This window comes from Poecilia latipinna, unplaced genomic scaffold, assembly GCF_001443285.1.
Source record: "Poecilia latipinna isolate Pla-1442-1.1 unplaced genomic scaffold, P_latipinna-1.0 Scaffold12, whole genome shotgun sequence".
In the NCBI taxonomy this organism is placed as follows: Eukaryota; Metazoa; Chordata; class Actinopteri; order Cyprinodontiformes; family Poeciliidae; genus Poecilia; species Poecilia latipinna.
In genome coordinates, this window is record NW_015112628.1 from 622,841 (window position 1) to 650,251 (window position 27,411).

Sequence of the window (27,411 nt, forward strand, 5' to 3'; positions counted from 1 at the left end):
TATATATATATATATAATTTTTACTTTAAAATGTAAATAAATGTTTTTTTCACTTTGGTAGGTTTGACCGTTTGACCCTGATAATGACCGTTACAGCCAAACGCTTAAAAAATATTGATCAAATTTACATCTTTATATCTAACTGCACTCTATATCTGTAATTTGGTCTTTAATGTTTCCTTTGGAGTAATGACTTCTTCCTCTCTGAATGGCTTTTCAGCCCATGTTGGATGATTGTTTAAAAACAAAGTGAACTCAGTGGAAGCAAATGTCTGAATTTTTTAAAGCACTTAGCAGAATATTTTAGAAATAGTTACCACCCTGACCAAGAAAATGTTAGTCTGATTTTTTCCATGCATAATGTTCATAATTGGTTCAGCTTCGGGTTGCTCTGTATTATCTGGTATGCAAATTAAACGCACTATTTCTGTGTAAAATCATTGTCAGCACAGTAACGCATCCAACAAAACATGAAGGGGAGTAGTCAATTCCAGGCTGAAAAGATAAGGAAGTTCATAACAAACCGGTGAATAAGATGAGGAGAGAAAGAGGAATGCTTATGAAGAGGCAGAGTTGGTCAGAGGTTCTGATCCGGACACAGGCGATAACAGAAACACAGCAGCAGACAATGAGTTCATACTCTGTGACGGACACGGCGGCCTGCCAGGGGTTGGAGTCCATGGACAGCTCCGGTGTGTTGTCATAACAACGCTTCTTAGAACTGACAGCTTAAAATGATAGGACAAAATCTGCAGAAAACAAGCTGCCATCATTTTTATTTGTTGTTTGCAATAACATGTGAGTGAGGATATGGCTTATTTCTCATTTGAATGCACCTTAAAAAAATAGCTTTTAAAAAAATACAAATTTATATGAGAATTATGATGGGCAAATTTTAAATGTTAATGTGTTTGTTTCATTGTGAGTGTAAGGTGTATTCCAACTACAGTGCAATTCCACACCGAAGCGTCCCAGGTAAGGTCTGTCCAGGGATTCTGAAGACGAAAACTCAGCCGGACAGTCAAGTCTTGGCCTCAGGAACCACACTGTGGTTTCCATCCTGGTTGTGAAACACTGGGCCAACTCTACACCCGCCACAACGTCCTTGACGGTACCTGGGAGTCCGCCTAACCGGTCTACATGTACTTTGTGGACTTGGGGACGGAGTTTGACCGTGTCCTGTGGTGGGTACTTTAGGAGTCTAGAGTACAAGGCCCCTTGATAAGGGCTGTTAGGTTGCTGTACAACTGGTGTTAAACACTAGTCAACACTGAGTTAGACTCCACCAAGGTTGCACTTTGTCATCGATTTTGTTCAGAGTTTCTCAAAATCTTAAGACGCAGAATTTCAGCCAAGTTGTTGAAGGGTTCCATTTTGGTGGCCTCACTATCAGGTTTCTCCTTTTCACAGATGATGTGGTTCTGTTGGCTTCATAAAATTACAGTCTCCAGGTTTCACTGGAGCATTCTGTAGTCGAGTCCATAGCGACCAAGATGAAAATCCTCCAAATCTGAGACCGTGAGCTTGGGCCGCAAAAAGGTCCTGCCCCAAGTGTTGTAGTATCTTGGGATCTTGTTGGGATCTTAGTAATGAATAAGAGAAAAATGGAGCAGGTGATCAATGGTTGTGCTGCAGCTTCCGTCGTGACGTGAGCTCTTTGCCAGTCTGTCATGGTGAAGAGAGTGTGGAGCCAAAAGGCAAAGGTACTGATTTATAGGTCGGTCTACGTTTGCACTTTCACCTAAAGTGACGAGCTTTGAGTAGTGACTGACAGATATTGAGGATACCATCGGTCACAGGAGGTCCAGGCTCTCCCTTAGAGATCAGGTGAGAAACTTGATACAATCGATGCTTGCTTCTCTGTTTTGAAAGGAGCCAGTGGAGGTGGCTCAGGCATGTGGTTACAATACCTCATGGATGTCTTTTTGGTGAGGGATTCCAGGAACATTCCACCAGGAGGAGACCCAGAGGAAGAACCTGGAGGGACTACATTTCTCGACTGGCCTTGGAATACCTTGGGAATCTCCTGGAAAAGGTAGGCCAAGTGGCAAAGGAGAGAGAATTCTGGTCTTCTCTGGTTAGGCTGTTGCCTCATGATCAGAGGATGGATAGATGGATGGATGAACGGACGGATGGATGGATGGAAAGTTCAAATACATATTAAATCAGTGAACTCTCCTGTTTCCTGACAATATGGTTACATAAAAAATATATAACCATGGACTGTGTTCTTCTTTTCAAGTTGCTTTTTATAATATAAAACAGAGTTTATATCGTCACCTTCCTAAAATAATGGCTTATGTCATTTTTTTTGCCAAAATAACTTTTGACAAAAAATACCTCATGCCATTATTTTAGGAAGGTGACAAAGTCACAAAAGATTCTTAAAGATGAATAAAAATTCTATTTTAAATAATTCTATTTTAAGAGATGAATATTGCATGAAATCACTTGTCATGAGGAATCGTGTAAAACTTTTCCAGCTGAATAAAATTTTAAGTATAACCAAAGTGAGACAAAATCTATTTCAAATGAAATTAATAGTCATTATTATGACTTTATTTAGTTTATTTATTTGTGATGACTTCCTGCCGTAAAGAGCAGAAGCTTCTTAAAGAGATAGAGTCCCAATTTCGACTACCACCATGCAATGACTAAATGGTATAAAAGATGGATAGATAATTCATATTAACTCAAATACTACTCGTAGTCATGCAGGTTACAGGTTACTCTTTTCAAGCCTCTCTCTGTTAACCTGAACGTGAGAAATTAATCACTTTAACCCATTTATATGTCAGATTCATCTATATTTAACCAGGATTTGGACAGCAAAATATTCCAGATGTGGTTGTTTTGACCCTATCAAATTTTAGAGTGTATGTGTGGGAAAAAATAAAACAAAACATAACCTTAAGTAGGATGGAACACATTTGGGCTGTGAAGGAGAAAAACATGCCCTGGCAGAATTTGGGCTGCGCTGCACTCCACAAAAACATGTTTACAGCCAGTGAAGAATGTTTGAAAGGGAAAGCTGTGTTGGGCTGAGAGCGGGACGTAGATGTGCCTCGTTGTCCTGAACAACGCTGACCCGAGAATGAAAATAGACTCCAGAATCTTCAGCCAATGAACTTTGCCCTACTGAGCCAAACATACAAGAGCCAAATGGAAGGGAATGTTTGAGCTCCAGCTCAGCCGCAGAGTTTTTTGGGTGGTATAGTGGGGAAATCGGCTAATTTGGGCCTTAAATCATTGTGATGACAAGTAGAGGCACAACACAGATAATCCTGTTACAAGATTGAATGTGGACATTTTCCCACTGAAATAGTTTAGATCTATCGCCACTGCGTCTGATGGAGAGCTTTCCTCAGTCTTCTTGCTGTCTTTCATCTTCCACAGAGGCTGAACCTTTTGTTGATAAAGGTTATAATAACAATAATAATAATAATAATAATAATAATAATAATAATAGTCCAATCAAGAAAATTCCCCACTGAGCTGTGGAGATCCACAGTTTCGCCATGGTTACCACGTGCCTCTCAGCTGCATCTCCGTTCTCACTGCAACAAGAAAGCAGTCAATTCAACTTAAACATATTGTGTTGAATGGTCACAAGTAATCAATTACAATTATCCAAGTAAATATATTAAGTCGCCATGTTAAGCAAATGTTAATAAGGTAAGCTTGCCAAACTTAATTCAATTACACGTGACAAATTAACACCATACCTATCAGTTGAAGATGTCACTATGTCATGACAGTTTGGTAGGAGAAAAAAACTGAATGGTTTCCCCTTCGCCCAGTGTTAACTAGAAACAACCAATCAGAGCCCGGAGGCGGGTCTTACATGCTGCAGTTTTAAGGAGTGTTTGGTGTTGCTTGTTTGCTAGCAAACCTCTGAGGCCTTCACAGTAATCTGGATTCACAGTAAAATGAAGTTACAAACAGATTAGCGTTATATACACAATAGGCGGCTTCTGTACTGTACTGGATTTTATTTTCTGGTCCTAGAGTAAAAGAGGGTGCATGAATATAGATCTTTATTGTGTTTGTAAAAATGTATCTGTGACTTATTTTCCTTACACTTCATAGTTTTGCAATACTTTGTGTTGGTCTGTCACATAAAATCCCAATGACATACGCATAAGCTGGTGACTGTAGCGACGAAATGTCAACAGTTTTAATCCAGTTTCCCCCTACAAGCCAGTTGAACGTCAGATCAAAACAAATTGTTTCTCATCCATTTTCTCCAAAAATTCCTACCCACACCACAAGAGAGTCAGGCTTCCCTGACTCTCTCTCTCTTTTTTGTTTTCCTTTTTCATACCGGTTAGCTTTTCAGACTGTGCTTCCTGAGAAGAAGGAGGAGAGCGGCTCATTATCTGAGGCTGAAGTGACCTTATATTGACATCCAGAGCTGTGTGCCAGCTGAGGCAGGCAGTCAGAGGCGAAGGAATTGTCGGTGGCTGCCAGTAGAGGAAGCCGTCTCAGCTGCTATCAGCGAACTTTGTGCCTTTTCATCCGGCGGGCTGATTGTCTCCTTCCTGCTAGCGCTCTTCAACTAATAGAGAAACAGGCCATTAGCAGAGTTTACTGGTAACTGGCCTCCCAGTCGAGTCTAAAATAGACTCTGGGATTAAGTAGACAATTGTTTTTACATCCAGGGGGCTATTTATGGGTCCAGCTTTCTATGCATGGTCATGCCTTGATAGGAAAGACGGCCCAGACAGTGTCTGTGCAGAATGAAGAAAAAAAACAAAAACAAAAAAAGCTACATTTATTCCTGTACCTGTGAGGACTGAAGCTGAATTCATTACCCAGGTTATGTAACAGTTCTTATCCATATAAATGTTATGTAAGCAATATATTGTATTTAATCATTTATAGAGAGTTATCTTTTTATTCATAGTATAATATCAGTATGTTATAATAACTGATACTAGAAAGCTATGGTATTCTCCCATCACACTGTAGGATAGCATGTAGTTTGACTATCAGCTAAAGCAAAAACTAATGGATTTTTGAACATGTCAAAAAATGTGGTGGTATGAACATCAAAATTAGGAAATTATACGTATAGGCATCAGAATCAACACAGTTGTTAATTTAAATGTCGCAGAAATGATCCAATGAAAACATTACTCAGCGTCTTGCTAAGCTATCCGGACGCTCTGTCTGCGATGATGAAGATTCACTCATTATAGTATGCTGACTGCTTGGGCTATCTCCAACTGATGCCAGTTCTGCTAAAGTTGAGCTAAATGAGCTAATAATCATTTAATATCCTCATGGCATTCATCTCTAGATAACCAGTTCATCCCTAATGGAAAAATCAAACCAGAAGCTGTCCCGCCAAAACATAAGAGAGAGGACACTTTTCATCTAACGCACACATTATGCTATTTTGGGACGCATTGAAAGTGACACGTATTTCAAACGTGTGACAGAACGTAATATTCCATGAAACATACTTCTGCAACTCACATATTCCACTTTATCCTATTTGTCAACATATGAGGCAGGAGGAGAAACCGAGACAGTAGGAAAAGAACGCCTCATTAAAGTCAAAATGTCGACAAAAATATACGCACCGTATTTTTTTTTTCGTATTGAGAAACTGCTGTGTTGATGCAGATTATGCTCATTTGCAGAAAGTTTTAAGTAATTAGGTTTTCATTTTATATTTGAAATATATATTTTATATTTGAAAATAATATAACGGAGGTTGTTATATTGCCACCTAACCCAACGCCCTCGGTGTAGCAGAGGGCGTTGCAAAGAAAGGATCATGATATCTGTTAGGCTCTTTTAGGCAGACCCACTAAAAACGAAAGAACCTCTTTTATGTTAAATGCTACAGCTGAAAGGGATTTTCTGATTAATCTTCTTCAGAATCACTGTATGAACACACACACACACACACACACGCTCACAAAGGCAAAGCCCTGACACCACACAGACACAGCCCTCACTCCCCTATTCACAGCAAGGACATTGGAGAGCAGTGAACTAATTCATTCAGTGACGAGTCACCCAGCAGCGAGGAAGTAGTGTGGAGGAAATTCAGCGTCGACGAGTCTCTTCATCCGCCCACTCGCCTCCCTCATTGGCTGAGGAGCATGATGTCACGCGCCGGCCACCTCTATAAAAAGCCGCTTTCCCCACACAGACGGCAGATCAGCTGGAAAGCTCATTTTGCTGACAACAAGGAGGACAGCTCACGCCCACAATCACTCGGGAGAAACTTTGGGAGCTACTCAAGAACGAGCAGGAAGCATCTCACCATGTGCAGAGGACTTGAATCGCTGCCCATCACCTGCCTGGAGAGGTAAACCCAACCAGAGTTTTCACGCTTGTAGTCAAGTTTTCTCACACCAGCAACTTGCGCACACGTTGCATGATGTCTGAAGTGGTGTGTGATGCTTCGGTGTGTCCCCGCAGGGCGAAGGAGCTGAAGGCGTTGTTTGGAAGTTTGCTGCAGAGATCAGAGCACAGCCTCACAGGGCAGGCCAAGAAAAGTGACAAGCAGAGGTGAGACCGGCATACAATGTCTCTTTGGAAGCATTTCGGTGAACCCGCAGAGGAAACTTTTTCTAATAATGATGTTTTCTTTCCTCCCCTGTTTTTACAGATTACATGAAGTCAATGAGCCTCTGAAATGGAAGGAGTCATTTGACAATCTGCTGTCCAGTCAAAGTAAGTCCACGATCCTTTGTAGATGCGACGGAATCACTCTGTCCATTGACTTCTGTTGACGGGTTTTTAACATCCGCTTTGCTTCCGCTTCCAGATGGACTGTGTGTGTTCAGAGCGTTCCTGGTGTCAGAGTTCAGCGAGGAGAACATCGCCTTTTACTTGGCCTGTGAGGACTACCGGACAAGCAAACCATCCAAGCTGGCCACCAAGGCCAAGAAGATCTACGAGGAGTTTGTCTGCTCCGACGCTCCACGAGAGGTACGGCCCACCCCCAGCCCTCCCTTCGCTCTGCCGATGCCACTGACCTCCTGGCCAGACGTTGACTCTAAAACTCTGTGTTCCCTTTGTTTCCTCAGGTAAACCTCGACCACGCCACCAAAGAAGTCACCAGGGAGAACATGATGCGGCCCAGTCAGTCGTGTTTCGATCAGGCTCGGGACAAAATCTACACGTTGATGGAGAAAGACTGCTATCCTCGCTTCCTCAGGTCCTCGGCATACCTGGAGCTGACCAGAGAGACCAAGACGGGCTAAGAGACTTTTCTTTTTTAAAAGCACAAACAACAACAACAGAAAAGAAACCCAGAAAGTTGGACGCCACTTGTCTTCTTTTTAAAAAGGGGCTGCAAGCTCAGTGACACGTTATCGATGGCGTCAAGGCTCTGGGCTGGAGAACCACAGAGTTTCTGGAAGAGCCATGGAGTTCTTTCCGTCTCCTCAGAGAATCCACGGAACGAGATGAAAGCTGGAAGCTGAAGTACACTGGAATCTGTGACAGGAGGCTCACACAGGCTGAGCATCAACAGCCTGATGGACTTTACCTTTAGGTTCAGAATGAGCCGCTATCAGACAACCAAACTACCGTTTGAAGGCATTCATATTTATTTATTCTTTATTTATTTAAAATAAGAAAAGTTTACTGAACGTTTGCTGTGCAACCGATTGTTGAAAATGTGTTTGTAATTTATACATTTCTGTTTTTATATGTGGAAGTAATATGGAATAAAAAAAAATACAGAAAAAGTGGCCGCCTGCTTTGATGTTTTAGTGTAAACATACAGTATTTGTTGAGGATTTTGATGCTTTTATGTAAATATGATGAGGAAGGACTTTTGCTTTGCACAGTTTTAGTAACTTACTAATCTGTGCCACAGGGTTTACGCTTCACAAGTGGGTGACTCCTTTATTCTGAGGTTCCAGTCACAGGATCAAAAGATGATTCATGTCGTTTCATAACCATAAAAAGCCTGTTTTTGTAATTTAATGTGCCTAAATTATACCTTCTCTGCAGCCTGTACATTATGTACCTTGGCTTCCTTCCAGATTGTTGTCGCCCAGTGAGACAAGACAGGATTAAGAGTAGATAAATATGAACTGATGATTGATGGGATTTGATTGCCTCAAAAAGAAAAAAAAAACTCTACAATGTTTCCAACAACATTTCTCTAAATCTGTTACCAACATTAAGCAGATTGATTCAAGAGAATGAAACACGTGGTTTAAAAACGACATCAGCAACATAACTTGGAGTTATATTATATTTAATGTTTAAACTTTGCAACAATGAAGGAACAATAGTTCCAAAGCCAATTTACTGTTTTAAAAGAAACTACGTGTGTGGTGGGATCATAATATAATGCAGATTTTAATCTAAATGTAGAAAAACTGCAATAAAATCTACTTTATTGTATTGATAAGGTTATGTTGGAAAAACAAAGCGGGAGGCAGCTTGTAGACGAAAAAGGTTCGGAGGGAGGGAGAGGTGAATCCGGCAACAGGAAGCTGCAACCAAAAATGGAAAAAAGTGGGCACTGCCCACTGGAGCAGGAACAGGTGAGGCTGTTTCACAGATGTGAAACAGCTGAGAGGGAATCGTCAGAGCAAGAAAGGAGGGAAAAAATGAATAAAATAAACACAAACATAAAATAAGCTAAAAATATATATAAATGACTAAAACACAATATTTAGACCGAATCCTTCGTTATTAAGACTAGGAGAATACGCATTGCTGTATAAATGTTTTATAATTTGATGTGTTTGTTGGATTTAAAAATGACTGCATCTGTTCAGCAGAAGTAACTTGTTGTTTTCTATTCTGCTCACATTTTCTAGCATGGATTCATTAAGTTCAAACTAACTGAGCATGAACGGATCAGCATGTTGGAATGATCCAAAAGTCAGGTCATGATTTTCAAGGAAAACCTGGTGCAAGCGTCGGCCTTTAAAAGCCTTCCCAGGGTTCAAAGTTCAAATTCAAAAACACTTTATTGATCAAATTTGTCCTTCCAAAAAAGTTCTAGTTGAGACCAAAGCACCAGACTGAAGACTTTTATCACCTAATTTTTGGAAGAAAGATAACTCCTGATGGAAATTATTGAGCTTGTTTCAATTTATTATGCAATTCATTGATTGATTTATTGTGACAGGCCTGATTTTAATATGAGAAAATTTGAGCTTTACTCCGTTTTTTTTTTTTTTTAAACACACTTCCATTACTTTGAACAGAGCTGTGAGCAGTCAGAGCTGAAGAAGCTGCTGAGATTTGGTAGAATGATCTCCTCCCTTCAGCTCACACCTTCATTCAGCTCAGCATCAGGATGTGGGTCAGAGGTCAAGGCCAGAGCATCGCCTCACTCCGCCGCGACGTGAAACGGAGAGCCCACGCGGCTGACGCGCGGAGCTGTGAAATAATGTGTTTGAGTGGGCACACGCGTTGCTCTCGAAAACAAGCTCATTCTGCCGGGAGCCGTCTGATTGTCGCCATGGAGACAACTACCACCTACCGGGGCACCTTCACAGGCAGGTTTGTTTACTACCTTCGCAGCCAGCCAGTCTGTGATTCACACACTCATCCCATGCCTCTTGCCCACCGAAGCGTTCAAACCCATCCTTCCATCAAATCATCCATCATCCCCGTACTCCTCGGTGTCCTACGCTTTACGGTTGAAACAAATGAGTCCTGTTCAAACACTGCGCTGTTAGAGAGGTATGGGTGAAGTCATTAACACCACTCTGAATCTCGTGGTCCATCCCTCCTTATCTCTGTCGTTTGTTGTGCAAAGTGAAGCGCAGCGAGGGCCCTTCTGACTGAGATGGAGCGATTAAGCGTTGTTTTGATTTTGTGATGCCACGAGTTGAGACGGGCTCAGAGACACGGGTCTTAAAATATAACAGGGCCAATGAAAGTTACAGGAATGTTGAAATGAGCTAAAAAACAAAAAGATAGTTTGGATTGTTTTTTTCCCCGAAGCTGGCTGCTGATTTGATCGCCAAGCCTGTAAGTCATGTTATTAATCTGAGGAATCGTTTGATGGAAACATTTTTTCCTAATGGGGGTCGTCAGTTTCAAAGATACCCTTTTCCACTCAGGACCGTTTCTAAAAAGGCTTTCATTCACATGGAAACACAGAGAATGGAACCAAAACACTATGTTTTACTCCCCCAGACCTGTAGGTGGTGCTAAACATGGAGTGTGTGACGTGCATATAGCCTCTACAACCTACGCTTTGCTTCACACAGAGGGTCTGGAACCTCAGCTACTGAGAAACAATTACTTGCTGGAGGCATGGACTTTGCTAAAATGTTAAATTTTAGCCAATCGCTAATGTTTAGTGATGTCTGTATTGCGACACTTCTCCGCTATAAAGGTTACCGCTATAAACAGCCATCCTCCACCGCAGAGAGAGAAATACCGAGCCGAATGAGGAGGCTGTTAAACGTTAAACGTTAATTCAGTATTTAGAAGTGCAGGCAACCCGGCCTGAACGACTTCGTTCACTTCCTTCGCTGACATTGCTAACTCTACAGGCAGGCTACAATTCTTAAACGGTGCAGAAAAGAAAAACCACGTCATCGTTCACAACTTCTCCTTCTCTTTGGACCCAATTCTACCAAAGAAATCTACTTTGATTGGAGGAAGTTCAGACAGGAGAGGAGAATCAAGCTGAATTGCGTAGGAAGGCAATAGCCAGGCTAGCTTAGTGGTAAACACAACAAGAAAACAAGAGTGGTGCACAACGAAATTCCAGTGGAGTCTTTTGCATGTTGTGACAATGTCGTCCTTGGATTATTAAACTAATAAAATACAAGACAAACATGTAATCCGCTATTGTTGCTGTTATGCGGGACATGTTTGGGGTCATAGGTCAGACTAGAAATTGTGCTAATAAGCTAGCATTTGAACAAAAACATGTTCTAGCTTACCACAAGTGAAACGTGAAACTTTCACTTTGCTCTGGAACCCCCACAGTCGGAGTAAGGTTCACATTTCTTGAGGTCAATAAAGGTGTGCCTCAAGGCCCAGTCTTAGGACCCTTCTTTTTCATTTTTTTTTTTTTACAATCTTTGTTAGTGATCTCTGTGCAAACTTGTCAAATGCCTCCTAACATTTCTATGCAAATGATTCTGTAATTTACTTTGTTCACAATCACCGCCTCAGTCACCACTGTGAACTGGATGCTAAAGCTAACATGACTGCCATGCATGTAAGGCTGTTTTAAAGTTTTTACTTTAATATTAACTCCTGAATTTTATTTGTCATCGTCTTGCCCACTGTGTCGCGTGTTGCTGCCTTCTGAAAGAGGTCTTGAACTCAATCGATCGTTTATGTGTTAATGTTAGGTAAATTGTATTATCAACTATTTGTTATACTGTTTTATATGTTCTTAGTTTATGTACTCTTATTTGTTTTAGTCGTATCTTTTAAGAAATGTTTCTGAAATGTTAATCACTCTGATTTCCTTTCTCAGAGGGCCTCTCTGAAGAAGAGCAGTGACAGCAGCTCTTCACAGAACGCCTTGCTTTTGACCTCTTAGATAGCTATAAAACCATCGCCGTGAAGATTCACAACTTGTCCTGTTTGATCCTGGGTCAGGAACTAGATAAGCTAGTGTGAGATAGATTGTGTTGTTAGTTAGCGATAATCTTGGCGCTGTGACTGTGTGATGAAGTGTCTTTCCCCCTCCCTTTAGAGTTACAGCGCTCTCTGTGATTAGGAATCCTAAAGACAATAAAAAGAGAGGGGCAGGCAAATGTGCTTCAGAGCGGTAGGAGATTTGTAACTGAAAGCACATCTCTGTCTGTTCTCCTCGCGAGTATTAAGAATCTAACTTTCTCTTGTCTTTCCTGTGTTATTTGCTGTGTTTAATAGGTGTCAACTCTGACAATTAACCACCCAGTTCTCTGCAGATGCTGATGGTTCCTGTCTCATGTAGGACTCCACATGTCAGTTTCTGGGGTGGAAGAAGAAGCCAGCGTGCAGAGACATGATCAGGCGCGGCTGCGTGTGGGCGGACAAAACCCGTTCAGGCTTTACATTCATATTGACGGAAAATGGTGTGTTGAATTTGTAAACTGTGACAACAAGTTGGACGAACACAACAGCAATGTCGCAAGCTTTATTTATTTCTTCTGGAGAAAATACATTGCCTTGAAGATTGCATCTTTTCCACGAAAACACATTCTTTTTGAAAAGGATGAAAGAAAAATGGTAAAAAAAAAAAAAAAAAAAACTGATTCAGCTGCTGTTTTCTGCGGCAAAATGTCCTTGGGTTAGAAACCTTTAATACCTTTCACAAAAGTATGAAAGATGAATCATCCCAGCTATTTTGGAAACTGTTAGCATGTCAAACAAGATTGCATTTACAGTTGAACCAAGAATTATTCATGACCTTGGGAGAGCTGAATTCACTCGTCAAAATAGTTTTCATTCTCATCTCATTGTGATGAGAAATCAACCAGTCACCCTTTAAGTGTCCCAATTTTCTCATGAAGGAAAGTTATCTTTATAAAGGAATTAAGTTTTGTTGTAACTGTATGCGTTTGGGAAACTATGAATACGTTTTGATTTCCGTAAATAAAACGTTTTTACAAATCACATTAAAGCTTTGTTTTAAAAAATGTGCAATCTTTGTTGAATAACTTAGCCAAAATGTAGTCAATCAACTTTATTCTAAGGTATTCCTAAGAATTGGATATTTAAAAAAAAAAAAAAAAAAGCACTGAAAATGTGGTTTGAGTTTTTCTTCCAGAATAAAACTTGTTCTTTGATAAAGTTTTGTCGCTAAGATGAGGTGGAATTTTTTTTTGGGAGGGGGCGTATAGAAATTGGTTTATTTTGCAAAACTGCAATGGAAGTATTTTTTCCATGTCACAGGAATCACATGATCAGCAACTAGATGTTGCCGCTGGCTCAAACCATGGAGAAGACGATGACGGGATGCATAGCATTTTTAAATAACTTTTCACATAAAGTTACTTTTCACATAACTTTATTTACATGTGATTTTTAATTGCGTTTCTTATTAATAGAAACACTAATTGTTCTTTTTTTTTTTTTTTACATTAGCAGAATATCGACATACTGTCCATAGAGTGGCCGCTCCTGTCGGTCCACTCTAGGTTAACTTTTACTTATAAAAAAGCAATCTGATTGGACGCTGGAAAAAACAGTTGGTGTGTTCAACTTGTGCAAAAAGGCTAAGCTATTGAAGCTTAAAGTAACATCTCCATGCTAAATATTTAGCAGTAGCACAGACGTTCCCAACGCTAACGTTAGCATCCACAGTCCACATTTCTAAAGAAGGATTTTTTTCAAAGAAGTTCCATGAAGGATCACTTTGCACCAATCTGATGGTTGAATATCAAATTCAAAACAATAAATATCTGTGTTGTTGTGTCCATTTATTTACTAATTTAGCAAGAAAAATGTTGCTTATTTTGTCTATAGTTTTCAATTAAAATGTGTTTACTGCGTTCAATCAATTGCAGACCCTGCCATTAATTAAATTAAAAGTTTTAATCAACTTCCACCACTCATAGAAAGCAAACTTATCTTCATGAAATAGTCACAATATGATGTAAAGTCACTTTCAGATGATCAGTGTTCAACTAAAAGGATTCGCTGTGTGTTTTATTATTGATACACTCCAAACAAATCCCATTTTAAATGTGATAGCTCCAGGGCCTGCAGTTTTCCCCTGGAGTTTCCTCTGTGGAAAACAGAAGTTGGTTCCAGTAAGGCTTCCGTCCCACACGCCAGATTCTCCCAGAACACCAACGGAAAGCTTGAGCAAGGAGTTATTAAAGTCTTGATCCCGGAGCGTTTTTCAACTCTGCAACTGAAATGGGCGGCAGACAAAACCGGAGTTTGTAAGATGCAGATTAGCATATGGGGAAGTTAGCTTTAAGGTAGTTGAAGAACGAGAAGGCCAGGAAGGAATGCGCAGAGCCAGGGGTGTTGGTTTCTGTGATGGATCTGTGGGAGGCTGCAGGTTTAGCCTGAAAGAGACGAGGCAACGGCAGCAGGGCCGACTGGTTGGTTCGATGGTGTTACGGTAAAGAGAGGAGGGGGAGACAAGATTAGCTTAGCAGCTAAATTCATGAGAACAACTGCGAAAAGAACGTTGGGCAGCAGATACGGGACACGGTTAGCCCTGAGGCGTGGAGGGACCAGCAGCCAGGCTGTCTCACCCAGCAGCTGATGTGTTTGATGAGCGACACGTGAACACTTTGTTCAGCCCGCCTTCCAGGACACAGAGGAAAAACACGACACAAACACAGAAACTTCAAACTCGTCACACAGTCAAATTAAACTGGACAGCTGGAAAACCATAAAGAGTTTATATTTTTTTTTAAAACAACCCAAAAATTCCATTCAAATCAGCAAAGAGGGGAAAAATGTGACAGGACTTTATTGAAGGAGATTTTTTCCATTCCATTTGGAAACGTGTTTTCCAGAATCTTGTTTTTCTCCTTAATCTTGTTTTTCTCCTTGACAGTCCTTTCTCTGAGCATTCACAGATTCAAGCTGTGAAATATGCCACTTTTTTGTGTATTTATATTTGACATTTTTATTTCCGTAGACCCCTGGTATCCGTTGAGGTTGAAATTTTGTTAATAAATAAAATTTGCTAATAACTGAGGCCCTAAAAACATTTTAACTCCCTATTTTAACAGTTAAAGCACCAAAATGAAACTTGATATGCATTATTAAACAGAAACGGTCTTAGTGCTACAGCAGAGCCTAATGTCTACAGTTTACCTCATTCCTGCTCTTGGGGATACAGCCAATGAGCATCCAGGAAAGTAAATGGCACCCCTGGATTGGCAGCTTTGCGGACGCCAACCAATAGCTTGTTAAGTAGCACTGCGTCCAGGTATTTCAACTTCTTAAGTTGCATTTCTTTGCAGTTAATAATTCTTAAATATATGAGTTTTTCATAATGTGGGGTTTTGTTCCACAGAAAAATTCACAAATAGGTGAAGCTGCGAACACTAAACCGCGACTTGAGGGGGTTCTGCTGTATGGACAAATTACAAACAACTGATTTGGAATTTCTGATTGGAAATATTATGTAATAGAGCAGGTTTATCTTTCCATAACAGGACTCAGATGTTCACATCTTAGCATTTATTATTTTTACAAAGAGAATTATGAAAGAAAGTTAAGACGGCCTTCAGCAGAGTGGCGCCTCGTTTCCTCATCAGAAACATTTTATTAGTGAAGCTTTTCTCACAATCTCCCACCCATCCTGTCAAAGAAGCATATTATCTCTTTTTTTCCTGACATATAATATTTTTCCTTCACATGCCTCCAACCTAACAGCAGTCGTATGAACAACAATACAATTTTCTTTATTGCTGTTTTTTTCCATTTGTAACACTCTCCACTTTGATCTATCAGACAACCAGCTTCGGCTGTTGCAAAAATCCTTATCACATCTTATTTATCTTGACATCAACATTGAAACGCTCATTTTGAACATTGCCTTACTCTTCTTGTCTTTGAGTATTATGAATTTTCAAACTAATATTGTTAATAATCCTTCAAAAATTTATTTCTGATTGACATCATGATTGACAACCTTTTATTCATTTTATGGGATTTTTGTGGTTTTTCTTCACTGAGCTTTGTCGGACCACCAGATCCCCACTCAGCCCACATTTAATTCCTCCTAAAAATTGCTTTGCCAAATTTAACGGATCGATATGTAGAAGTCGAAAATGAAACATACGTCATTGACGTAAACAGAAACTCATCACTATAGCAGTCGTCAAGGACATTTTTGCATGAGTTCCTTTTTCCTAACATCACAACATGATCACAAGTTCTGCAATTGTATTTTTAGAGGGAATATTCCATCCTGCTGGTGCATAAATAGCTATGATGTGTTAACACAATAATTGAGTTTTATTCCGGGCTGCTGTTGTCTAAACAAAGTTTTCGTCTGCGTACAGTAAACACAGGTGGACCTGGGTGAGCTGGCAATGGGAGCGGCTCAGTCTGCTCGTTTTCACACAAACTATTTCCAAAGCAGGGATCAGAGGAGAGCTTCTTTTTTTTTTAATGTCAGGGAGGTGGAATCCGTCCTGGGCAGGAGAGGCGGAGTTCCGACTCACCAGGCCTCGCTTGGTGGAAATGAGTCAGTGGCCCCGCGTCTGAGAGCACATTTTCTCTGCTGAGTAATGGCTCCACAGAGGGAGAGAACCAACTCGGTAGAGCTTGAGTGAAAACAAAAATATAAAAGGAAAAAAAAAACAAAAACCGCTGCAGTCATAGTGACCAGGTTACCACGGCAACAAAACGCAGCAGGTTTTTCGAGTGATCCCTTTCCAGTGTTCAATCTGAAATAATTACACCGTGAAGGAGCTTAAAGCCATTTTCCTTTCATTTGGATTGCAAAGCAGCAGAAAATAGACTGCTGTGAATGGACTCCCTCCCTGTGTCTACTTTCCTCCATCATCAGTGCACTTGTGGATCGGTTTGTACCACCAGCAGGAGATATGAGACTCTAACTCATGTTTCATTACTTTTATTAAAAGATGAACAATGCACACAATACACTGGGACAGCAGGAGCTCTGGGGTCCAAAGACAATGCTGACTCACTGCGGTGAAGTGAAAAGCACATATTTATTATTCTCTGTTTTAACTTCCACAGTAACTCTGAACGTAGTCTGATGCAAGAGGCTTCTTAGTGGATCATTGACTGTCTTCTTGCCTCAACTTTACTTATTGGTTCCCCACAAACACAGACGTTTTCATTGGCTGCTCATTAATTAGAGAGGCAGTGTTTATGTAAAATGGACTTTTTAGAGCTTTACGTCATGTTACAATGTTATTCCCTCGTCAAAAACAGACCTGAGGATTTGCCTTGACTCTTTCATGCATGTTTGAGAAATCCTTTAATCTCCCATGGCAACCATTTTGCTGTAAAAAACATCTGGGTGGACCTGGCTCCGCCTCACAGGTGGAGCCAGGTCCCTCCTCAGAGATGAAGCTTCCAAGATTCCACCGCACAGAGCAGCCCCCACTCAGCTCCTTCAGACTAGCCAGCAAAAATTAGCAACACCTGGTGAAATTGTGCATCTTCCAAGCTCAGTATAATAGCTATTCTTCAGTGAAACTTTAGTAAAAACATTGTTAAAGTGTTAACAGAGGAGAGATGTGATGGTTTTTTAGAAAGTTTCTTTTAAGTCATATTTGATGAAAATAACTTAAGGGAACACAGTTACTTGATTGTGATTAAAAAATGGCACTACATGCCTGGAAAACACATAATACTGTTTCTTTTTCACATTTAAATAGTTCAGTTGTCATCTACATAAAGTGAAACTGCAGTGATTTGGTCTATTACATCTGTTCTGAGGTGCTCTTAAAACCAGCTCCCTTTGGTGTTGTCTGTTTGAATGCGCCTGATTGGTTGGTTGCAGATTGTTCCTCTCTAACTCATTTGGCCATTGTTGTAGTTTGATAGTAGAGATGCGTTTATCTAGGGGAGTAGAAACTTTTTGTTTGAAAATTGATTTTAAAAATGTCCAGAAAGGAAGACTTGTCCATCCTGCCTTATATGTTTGAGCCTGAAAATGTTTCAACAAACATAGTTAACGAGTTAGCTAATGCTAGCGCTAGGAATGCCACCAAATGCATTTGGATCATGTGTTCTCCAAGACAAAAAATGGCAAAAACAATACCATATTGTTTATGTAATGATACTATTCAAAACAGTATGATTATGTCCTCAAGGAGATGAAAGCTAGCACACAGCGCTAACATAAACAGAAGGCCTGATGCTTCGGCTGTCAAAACAATGGCTATGATGACATATCAACACACAATAAAGTCACGTCTAAAGTAAAGTCTGTTGTTGTTTTATTGCTGTTTGAAGCGTACTACTTTGTTGTTTCCATAGACAAAAGGAACCGACGCCTCAATCAGACAAAGTCTTTCGGCAAACAGAATTAGGCCTGTACTTTGACTGGGCCATTCTAACTCACAAATATGCTTTGATTGGAGCTGTTCCATTGTAGCTCAGGCTCTGTGGTTAGTCCCAGCCTCCACTCAAATCAAAACTTTTGTACCTTCTAACAGGTTTTCTCTCAGGATTCCTCTGCATCCTTCCTCGTATCAACTCTACGTAACCGGGTGGTTTTGCGTGGAAAACATTGTTACATAAAGTTGCTGTAAATTCCCACCCGTTTTAGGGCCCTTGTATACATCCAGGCCCCGTTTCCCCACCTTCACTTCCGTTTCACAGCCTTGTCGGGCTCATTGGTGTATATAGGCACCGGGTGTGCACGCCACTCTAAGAGTGTCTGTCAGGTCCGTTGTTTGCAGTTGGATCTTGGTCAGATGAGCGCTGATGCCGTGCTCATCAGGTTGCTGGAAGATCTGGATGATGGCTATTTGTGCTGCTGGTAGGATACATGGATTTTTAATGTCACTTGTAACTAGTTCTGTGTAACGTCGGGTTGCTTTTTATATTGTTGCTACTAGTAGTTTGAAGTGATTTCTCATTGCTTCTTAGGATGCATTTCAGTGGCTTCTCACTGCAGAGTCTGAATGTACCCGTTGTGTGGCTGATTAAGGTACCTTTTTATTTTTACCTTACATGGCTTTATTGACAGCAGAAACTTTATTGTCATCTTTGGGTTTTACAGATTGCTGCTGTTGCTTATTATGCTCTCACCAAGTGCATTTGTTTTGTAGTTCAGATGCTCTCAGCTAATCAATTAATAGGTCGTCTTCTAGAGCTGGAGTTGTAGACAAGCACTGCAGAACCAGAACAACAGTTTATATCTCTCTTTTTTTATGAATTAGCTTATGGGGCACAGCCTTATAGGACTGGGTTAAGGCAATGTGGGATTTGTTTTGTTTTTGTTTAAAATTATTTTGTGTTATTCATTTGTGTTTCTACTAATTTGGTTTGCAGTTGTTTTTGGTTAAGTCTCAGATTGTTTCTAGTCTTGTCCTGGGTTCCTGTGCTTTATTGGGTTTTAAAGTAGAATGTCAATTTTTAATATTGTCAAAGAATGTATAAATAAAATATATTTTGTATACCATTTCTGTTTCCTCATTCTCAGCCAGACCTACCTGGGTATAATTAATTGGGAAACTCTAGACCACTTGATATTTCAGTAGTCTACCAGTTGGCTTTAGGGCCACGTCCTCAGTCACAATCCGGGTTCTTTCCCCCGTGTTACATCTAACCAATTTCCCCATGCCGACTTTGAAGTGTTCTCATAAAATCATATAGAGTCGCACTAATATTCATGTGAAAAATGTGGACAAGCACTGTAAATGCAGTGAGGCCTCTTAACGGTTGTTTATTTCAGGGGCAAAGTGGCTCCATTAGTGTTGCAAGCTCAAAGGGTTTTCTACAAGAACATATTTTTATTAAACCTCTTCACTCTGTTGTTTACCATGACCTGACCAAATGTTCAGCCTTTACCATTTAACTGTGATTTTCTTTGCACAACCTCTGAGTCTTTCCCACAACACTACAGACGGGCAGAAATGTTCCTGGAATTAACAGCAGATTATAAATCTCACAAGAAGCACAAAACAGTTTACTCCTAAACATCAACAGGCAATTCCCACCATTTGTTTGTCTCATGAATCAGATTAATGAGTTACAGGAACATGAAATGAGCAGAGATATATCTTAATGTTGATTGAATCCTGACTGGGCAGAAAGTGAGGATGTGACAGTTAAGGGGATGGCGTTCGTCAAGTTTCCAGTTAGTTATGATGTTTCCGACTCTTCCAGGAAGCTGTGGGGAATCTAAAAACCTGGAGGGAATAAATTACATCCAAACTTATTTTTTTTTCTCTCTCTCTCCGTCCTCCCTATCTAGTAGACATTTCATTGGAATTCAGTTTGTCCCACGTAAGAGGCATAAAAACTAATATGTTTTGTAGAATAAAGTCAAAAATTATGGTTTTGTTGCCATTCATTCATGTGCTAAAAGCATAATTTGACAAGATGCACAGCATAGAGTCAAGTTCCCCTTTTCCCTAAATTTAATGTGTGCAAAAAAAAAAACAAAATCGGGGTCATGAAAAGAATAATACAGTATACAAACGTTAAATTTTTAGTAAGAAAAATTGATGCTATCCTGAAAATGTAACCTACAGTAAAACATTGAGATTTTCAAACAGATTCAATGAACCTATATGATTTTTTTGTGTCTACCTCAACAGCTATCTTTTGGCGAAAAATGTCACAATATTTAAATACCAAAAGTGCTATCTAATTGCTGCCTGAGTTCAAAATATTAATAAGAGAGAGAGGTCAACATGTTTGAAGTTCTAATGCTGACAGTGCTGTGTTGATAGTTCTGACTCATCTGCTAGCTTAGCCTGCTGACAACGCTCAGTGACATAAACACTGAATTAACCTCCACACTCGATTAATTGTGTTAGTGGCACAATTATGAGTTCGTGGTAGAAAGCTGAGACAGTGGAAAAGTGACAAACTAGACACAAACAATTTTAAAGAGTGGAAGAATTTTAGGACTAGCTGACAATGCTAAAGTTAGCATCTGTTTTGTAGCTTCCTATTACGACATTTCATTTTAATTAAATACGTTCTGGACAGTTAAGGACCACATTTGATCATCTCTAGTTCAAAATACATACTGGAAAGATTAAACACTAGGATTTAGAAGACCTTTGTTGTGTGAACTCTGTATGGACTACAGCACTCTGTTTACTGAGTTTAATACTGCTAATTTCTAGAATGGCGCAGCTCGTGGTGGCAGTATGTTGAAGTAGCTCTGCCATTTTAGTTCTGATTTGTTCTTGTAGCAACTTTTGTTCATCACTGTTTTGGTTGAGTAGTTGAATGATAAATATTCCTCCTGGTTTTTGACGCTATGCAGCTGGAAGGATTTTTGTTTTTCCTCTATTAAGTCTGGACAGTTGTTATGATGCGCAATCATGGCAACATGTTTATTGTTTATTGTTTTCCCAACTGGGAGCTGCTGAGTAGCATCTCAAAAGCTCAAATAATACCTGATTTGCAACTCCAAATCCCAGAGGAGTTGAAAAGGAGGCTTCGTGGATGTAGAGCAGCTAGATGGAGGAAGTTCAAACCGTTTCTTCCATCAGCCATAAAGGTCAAGGGTCATATCCCTAACTCTAACGTCTCTCTGCCCCGACTTTCTGTCCATGAGGCCAGACAGAGATTTAACAAGGAGCGGCAAAAGCAAATGACGTGGATTAGCAGCTCTTGCCAACATCTAATGATGTAATTCATGTTGCTGTGGAATGTTGTTTGTGCTGCCTGGAGACTGTTAGCATGTCATAACAGTCATGAAAGTAGTTTCATGACTGTAGTTTCATAAGGCTACAGTCATGAAACTTCCTTTTTTCTTTTTTTTACCTTTTATAGTTAAAATTATAGATGTTATGGCTGCTCTCACAGTCCTAATATAGTGTATTGTTTAAAGTTATGAGCTCTAAGAGAGTTTTGAATGCCACTGGTCAGGTAGGAAATCTCTTCTTCCAGTCAGTTTCATGTTTGTTCTCTGCATATTCTTATGCGTGTGTTTTCATTTGCTCTTGAAGTTTTGGTTTCTCTGATTCTCGTGTCGTCTGTTGCCCTTGTTCCTGTATTGCATTTCAACACCTGCCCTGCATTCCCTATCAGCTGCCCCCGTGTCCATAAGTGTCAGTCCCCTTTCCCAGAATCTGAGCTCACTGGTTTTCATGGTGGTTTGTCGGTTTTGGGTTACCTTTGGACTTCTCGAGCTTTTTGTTCAGTTGCTCAAGGCGATTGAATGTTGAGTGTAAGCCGTGTGGAAAGTGTACCGCAACTTATGACATTGATTCTACCACCTCCACTTAGTTTTATTACAACAAATGTTGTTGTTATCATTTAGGACTTTTTTATTTTTAGGGGTGAACATTTTAGTGTGGCTCTCTTACAAACAAACAAAAAAGAAAATCCATTATATTGTTGAAATATTTTCAATCATTCATTGCCATGCTTTTGTCACTTGCTCCTCATTAAGTTGATTTTTAGAAAAAAAAAAAAAAAAGAACAAAAACTACACCCAAAGGTAATAACATTCACCTTTGGGGATTTTTAACAAACTTGAAGTTACAAACATCAGGGCTGTGAGTCCCTCCCATCTATTTTCTAAGAAGCCACAGGAAACGGTGACATACTGTCATACTGTTGTCATCCACAGCAACAATGACAAATGTGTGTTTGGCAATAACTTAGAGACTTCCTCGTTCACGGAGCGCCGGAGATTGTTAGGTCAGCTCTGCTCTTATAGCTGCTCTGGAAAACCCGACATAGACACTGATTACTGACCCGCGAAGAGCAATGATTGTCTCTTGTCAGTCAGCAAACGGCTGCCTTGCCAGGATAGAGATAGTAACAGAACATGTGAGAGCGGCTCGTTTGAGGCTTAGAAAGCTGAATGGTCAGATATGCATTCAAGAACGTGACACCAGGTTATTTTCGGCCTGACTTGGTTTTAAAAATTCTCATGTATAAGAAACCTTAAGCGCATTTTTTTTGGTATTGAATAAAAGCTAAGTTTATTATTCCGGTCGTTCACTGAGATCATAGAAACTTGGCTTCCAAAGAAATTGGTGCAGTTTCCAACAGAGGGCGCCCCATCATGCTGGACTGGGAATACTCTAATAACACTTATTTTTTATTTTTTTATGTAGCATATCTAAAATGTTTCAAAGAAAATGAGGTTTGGGAAACTGAATGCTACTTACAACAGAATTGGTGTGTGTTTGCAAAGCAGCCAATCCTGGAGCGCCTTTTCATTTCCTGGTCGCTAGCTGGCTCGGCTCTACCCCCAAGAGCGGATATGAAGAAGACCATGGATGTTAGCATCTGTGCTAATGTCAAGATGGTTTCTATATTTATTTATTTGGGTGTTTATTTGACAGGCACAAATACAAAAACATAGCAGAAAACAACGCGATGCCTGTATCATGCGCATGCAGCCATAGCTAATTCTCAACACTCGTCCCTAGAAAGACCTTTAACAGTTGGTTAAAATGAAAAGTCTAGATGAACAGTAAGTACAACAAAATGATGAAAAAAGAGATATAAACCAATGTGCTTAAAACTACTGAGTCAAAACAATTACAATATTTAACAGCGAGTACAGTTGTGGCTCATCTTTAGTCAGATCTTAAGCCTTGAGATAAATGTTTTAATGCCAGTTGGTATTAAAGTGAAGCAGTAATGAGCTCCAAAGCTTACAGCACCTAATAGTCTGTCTAAAGGCTGTCCTGGTATTTTACAGTCATGACTGTGATGCTTCTGGTGACTCTATTGCTGTTCTGTCTCTGTGTGTGTAATGGCTCGGCTGATATGTGATTGATGCATTTATGAAACAGATTAAGAAAGCAAAAACTAATAAAGCTGTCAAAACTCATTAGATTATGTTTCTGAATAACGGCGCAGTGATGATAGCGGCATGGCTTTTTTTTTACTCCACAGCCAGATTGTATAAAGAACCAATCCGTCTGGTTACGTTCAGAGAGGCCTGTGGTAGAAAAAAAAATGTAGTATTGTTTTTGAGATTGTCTTTTTATGTTTATCAAATTTAGGTTGAGGATCGAGCACCAAACCAGGGTATTTTAATTCCGTAATATTATTTTTTTTGTAAATGAAAATTAAATTTTATTTTAAATCACATTTTCTTATTGGAAAACACATGTTTTTGAAAGATTCACAACGGGTTCATTTTGGATGAGCCACTGCTGGATGTCAAACGGATGTCCGCTGTACGTATTAATGCATACAAAGGATTTTTGGTGTGTGAATGATTAAAATAGGCCGTGTTAAGAGCTTTCCGTAATGGGTTTTTACTTTAACACTCACAGTTTTCAACATCAATATCTGACAACCATGTCATCAGCTGTTGCTGTGAAGAATGATGGAAGAGCACAAACGCTTCAAAGTGATAAGTAAAGCTGCGGGAACTGGACGAACCGTGCAAGTTGTACAGTTCATTAAACGAACATGTTCTCAAGGACACAATGAAGTATCCCTGTTTCCTTTAAGATGGACCTCAGGGTATAGTTTGTGCCTGAAAAACAGAGGGTATAAGGATGAAAGTGTTTGTGCGTTTTTCAGAGGGCTGGATGAAAAATGGTGTGTGGGGGATTGGGCGGGGGCTCCAGTGTTTCTGATGCAGCCAGAATCCACTCAGTAGCATCACTCTAATTATCTTCTCAATGAAAAAGTAAGAAGAAGAAAAAAAAAAGATGAAGTGTTTGAAAAATATAATGACACTCTACAGCTGATCCGGAAGAGCACTGGCGCCATCTGCTGGAGAAAAGTTTCTACATGAAATAAATTTTGTTCAAACTCAAACTGCTGGAATCGGATGAGACAAAACTGCCTCTGTTTATTTTTGTATTGATCAACTCGTATTTATAAGTTTCTCTCACCCCTATGGAGCATTTTAATGCATCTTTTAACCAATATATTTATATATATTTTTTAGTTTAGATCTCAAAGCAGGTCAATATCGGCTGCCGAAACTTTAACAGCAACACATAAATATGTTTAGTACAAAATAAATCTCTCTAAATCTAATGCTCAGCCGATTATTTTTCTTGATTCAATTTTCAAAGGCGATATGCAAACTGTTCGCAGCAGCAAAGCTTTGCAAAACTATTGAGTTGTAAATCCAGAGAACAGCTCTGTAACTTTCCAACGTTGAACTCATCAATACAGTCTGCTGCTTTGAAAATACTAATTTTAGTGGATTTGAAAAAAAAAATCAGTCATCATTTGTTTTACACTTCAAACAAAGAATGTGGCTCAACCAGAGTGCAAATGCAACAAAATTAGGATATAATAAACAACAGAAATATATTTAAGGTCTGGAAATATCGGTGATTTATAATACAGTCAGCTTACAGATGTATGTAATAATTGCATAATTGTTGTATTGTAAATCCAAGTACTGAACAGTAAAAAAAGAGAGAGAGAGAGAGATTTTGGATGGCGATAACTGAAATGACATTTCTCCAAAAATAGGATGGACAGGAAATCATGTAAGCTGCGTTTCCATTCGCCATAAAACTGTACAAATTAAATTACGAAAATAAATTCGCTTTTAAGTGAACACTTTCATTTAAAGAAAGAAAAAAAAATCACGTTTTTCGATACAAATAAAACTTCTGCGCTAGAATGAGGCGGTTTTTCAGCCATATCAACGCAGGTGTATTTTGCAAAACACTTTTCGCATCACAGGAGTCACGTGATCAACAGTCGGACGTTACTACTGACGAAAAGGACAAAATGACAGGAAGTAGTTGGAGAATGATGGTTTGTTTTTTAGTTGTTTTTTCCGGCTCTACCGGAGCTCTCACAGCTATGCACAGTTCATAAAAATTTGTGTATCACTCGAAAGTATTGAATAACCTCTTCTGTAAAATTACGGACTGCAATTTCCCCAAAGTGCCTCCTACGTAGCCGCTCCCGAGGGTTAGGGTTAGGGGCTTGTAGTTCCAACGCCTGAATAAGACGCCGACAAGACAAGATTTGCCACATTTGCAATGGAAACACAGCTATAGAGGAGTTCACGGTAAAGTTGCTGAGCTGAAGCTGTTCAAAGAGGAATTATGTATCCTCTCTGGCCTTCAGGCAACGGCTTCAGAACCTTCCAGAAGGACAGCTTTACTAAAGATAAGCTTCACTTCAGGCCGTTTGATCCCCGCGACCTGACATTGGAGAAAACCGGAGGGACATCCGGAAGGACGGACCAGAGTAAGGTTTTCATAATGTTTTTTTCTTTTTAACTAATACATCATTAGCAATGATGCTATTTTATATAAAAAATGTTAGTATGGTAAACTTAAATATTTCGTCTCTATGGCTTAGGCTATTTCACAAGCAGTTATGTTTTTGACTACATTATGATACATTGATGCTTGGACTCTTGCTTTCATCTATGTCTGTGTTTTGATAATTGCCTAATCATTTATTTTCTTATGTTTGCCTTCCTAATTTATCCCTCACTGAAAAAATTAAACAGGTGATTCAACTTTTAAAAAATTAGTCAATTTGTTATAAGTGACCAAAGTAAGTTTATCCAACTTAATTTAGATAAAATTAATAAACGTAATTATTTAAGTTCATTAAGTTGTCATCTCAAACAAACGTAAATAAATTACGTTTGACAAACTTAATTCGATTACATGTAACAAATTAACTTATTCATTTAAAGTTGGAGCTCCATTCTCTTTTTTTCAATGCTTGCCTCTCATTTTTTATGTTTTAGATTTGTTTCTTTAGATTCGTGTTTCTTTCTATTTAAGGTTTTATGAGGTTCAGGTTTCTTTTTCCGTTTTCGTTCTCATTACTTTGCTTGTTTTTAACCTCATCTCTCCAATCTGCATCCCTACCCAGCTGTTAATCATTACTTCGTCTCCCCATACCTGCTCCCTTTTCCCAGCTGTATCCACTTACCTGTCATTAGCTCTTCTGGTTCCTTTATTGTTTCCGCTCCCTTTCCGATGTTCTCCACCGACTCCTTCCCTTGAACCTCTGGTTGCATTTTTCTATTCTGTTTCCCCACAGTATCCATCATTTTGTATGTTTTTTTTTTTTCATCGTTTTAAGTAAAACTATTAAATCTATGTCCATTTCATCTTCCTGTCCAAGACTGTAATGAGGTGGTGCATTACAGTAGTCTAGTTTAACCTTGGCAGAAACAGTTTGTTAGAAAAAAAAAAATCTCAGAACAGCATTCATCTGGTTTTCTTACCTGAAGGAGCTACGGAGGCAGATTCCTAACAGAGCTGCTGTAAGGAGCCAGGATCAACAGCAATATTCCATTTCAATATTAAAAGTTCAACTTTAGCCAAGTTTTATATTCCACTTAGACACTAAGATACTGACTCCATTATGACCCAAAATTCAATTTGCAATACGATAAAAATGAGCCGACCTCCAGGAAATTATAAAAGGATCAACGATGGATGACTTTGTGTTTTTGTGTTTATAATGAAAAGCATTTTGAGATGCCTTGCTGCTGAAATGTGCTATACAAATAAAATGTTATTGATTTGATAGTTTTAGTTTTTTCATACTTTAGTTCATTTTTAGGTGCACAATTAAAAAAAGGTCAAAGTACTGTAGTCTGAAGAATCCATTTCCAAACTATGTATTCATTTATTGCTGAAAATCCAACTGACTCCAGCGTACTCAACAACTTTTGCTGTCGGCATTTTGCGGACGAGTGAAAATGCCGCCAGGAGGATTAAGGAATGCCGTAATTTGCCGACAGCTCATGTAAACTATTTGTATTGAGGGAAATGAAAGTTAGGAAAAAAGTTAATAAATTCATAAGTTATAGTTTTTCCCCATTAATTACCATTTTTATTTATTTTAATTAACAAAAAATGTTTTCTCAATTTGAGATTTTGTTATTTTATTTGTTTT

The 27,411-nt window shown here is 39.3% G+C and overlaps 2 protein-coding genes and 1 long non-coding RNA gene across 3 annotated transcripts in view; 2 read left to right on the plus strand and 1 right to left on the minus strand.

Moving 5' to 3' along the window:
* The window catches only part of LOC106946453 (uncharacterized), a 5,989-nt gene extending 4,190 nt beyond the window's left edge, over positions 1–1,799 (minus strand). The window contains exon 1 of the long non-coding RNA XR_001424775.1: positions 641–1,799. This is a non-coding gene — a long non-coding RNA (uncharacterized LOC106946453). The remainder of the gene's footprint in view (positions 1–640) is intronic.
* Positions 1,800–1,880: 81 nt separating this feature from the next.
* LOC106946444 (regulator of G-protein signaling 5-like) lies at positions 1,881–7,262 on the plus strand. The gene is made up of 6 exons (XM_015030762.1): positions 1,881–2,035; positions 6,167–6,325; positions 6,439–6,528; positions 6,629–6,693; positions 6,788–6,951; positions 7,050–7,262. Exons 1-6 carry the CDS (start codon positions 1,896–1,898, stop codon positions 7,224–7,226), a joined length of 795 nt encoding a protein of 264 aa, XP_014886248.1. The 5' UTR covers positions 1,881–1,895; the 3' UTR covers positions 7,227–7,262.
* Positions 7,263–25,340: 18,078 nt separating this feature from the next.
* LOC106946457 (carboxyl-terminal PDZ ligand of neuronal nitric oxide synthase protein-like) overlaps positions 25,341–27,411 on the plus strand; it is a 36,259-nt gene continuing 34,188 nt past the window's right edge. Inside the window, exon 1 of the mRNA XM_015030799.1 lies at positions 25,341–25,734. The gene's annotated coding sequence lies outside the window, so the exon portion shown is untranslated. The remainder of the gene's footprint in view (positions 25,735–27,411) is intronic.

Bases quoted from the DNA above. Each gene is read 5' to 3' on its own strand.
- LOC106946444 (XM_015030762.1), top strand. From the start codon at position 1,896: ATGTGGTTACAATACCTCATGGATGTCTTTTTGGTGAGGGATTCCAGG. The intron at 6,326-6,438 runs GTAAACCCAACC...GTGTCCCCGCAG, and splicing joins CCCATCACCTGCCTGGAGAG to GGCGAAGGAGCTGAAGGCGT. The intron at 6,529-6,628 runs GTGAGACCGGCA...CTGTTTTTACAG, and splicing joins AAGAAAAGTGACAAGCAGAG to ATTACATGAAGTCAATGAGC.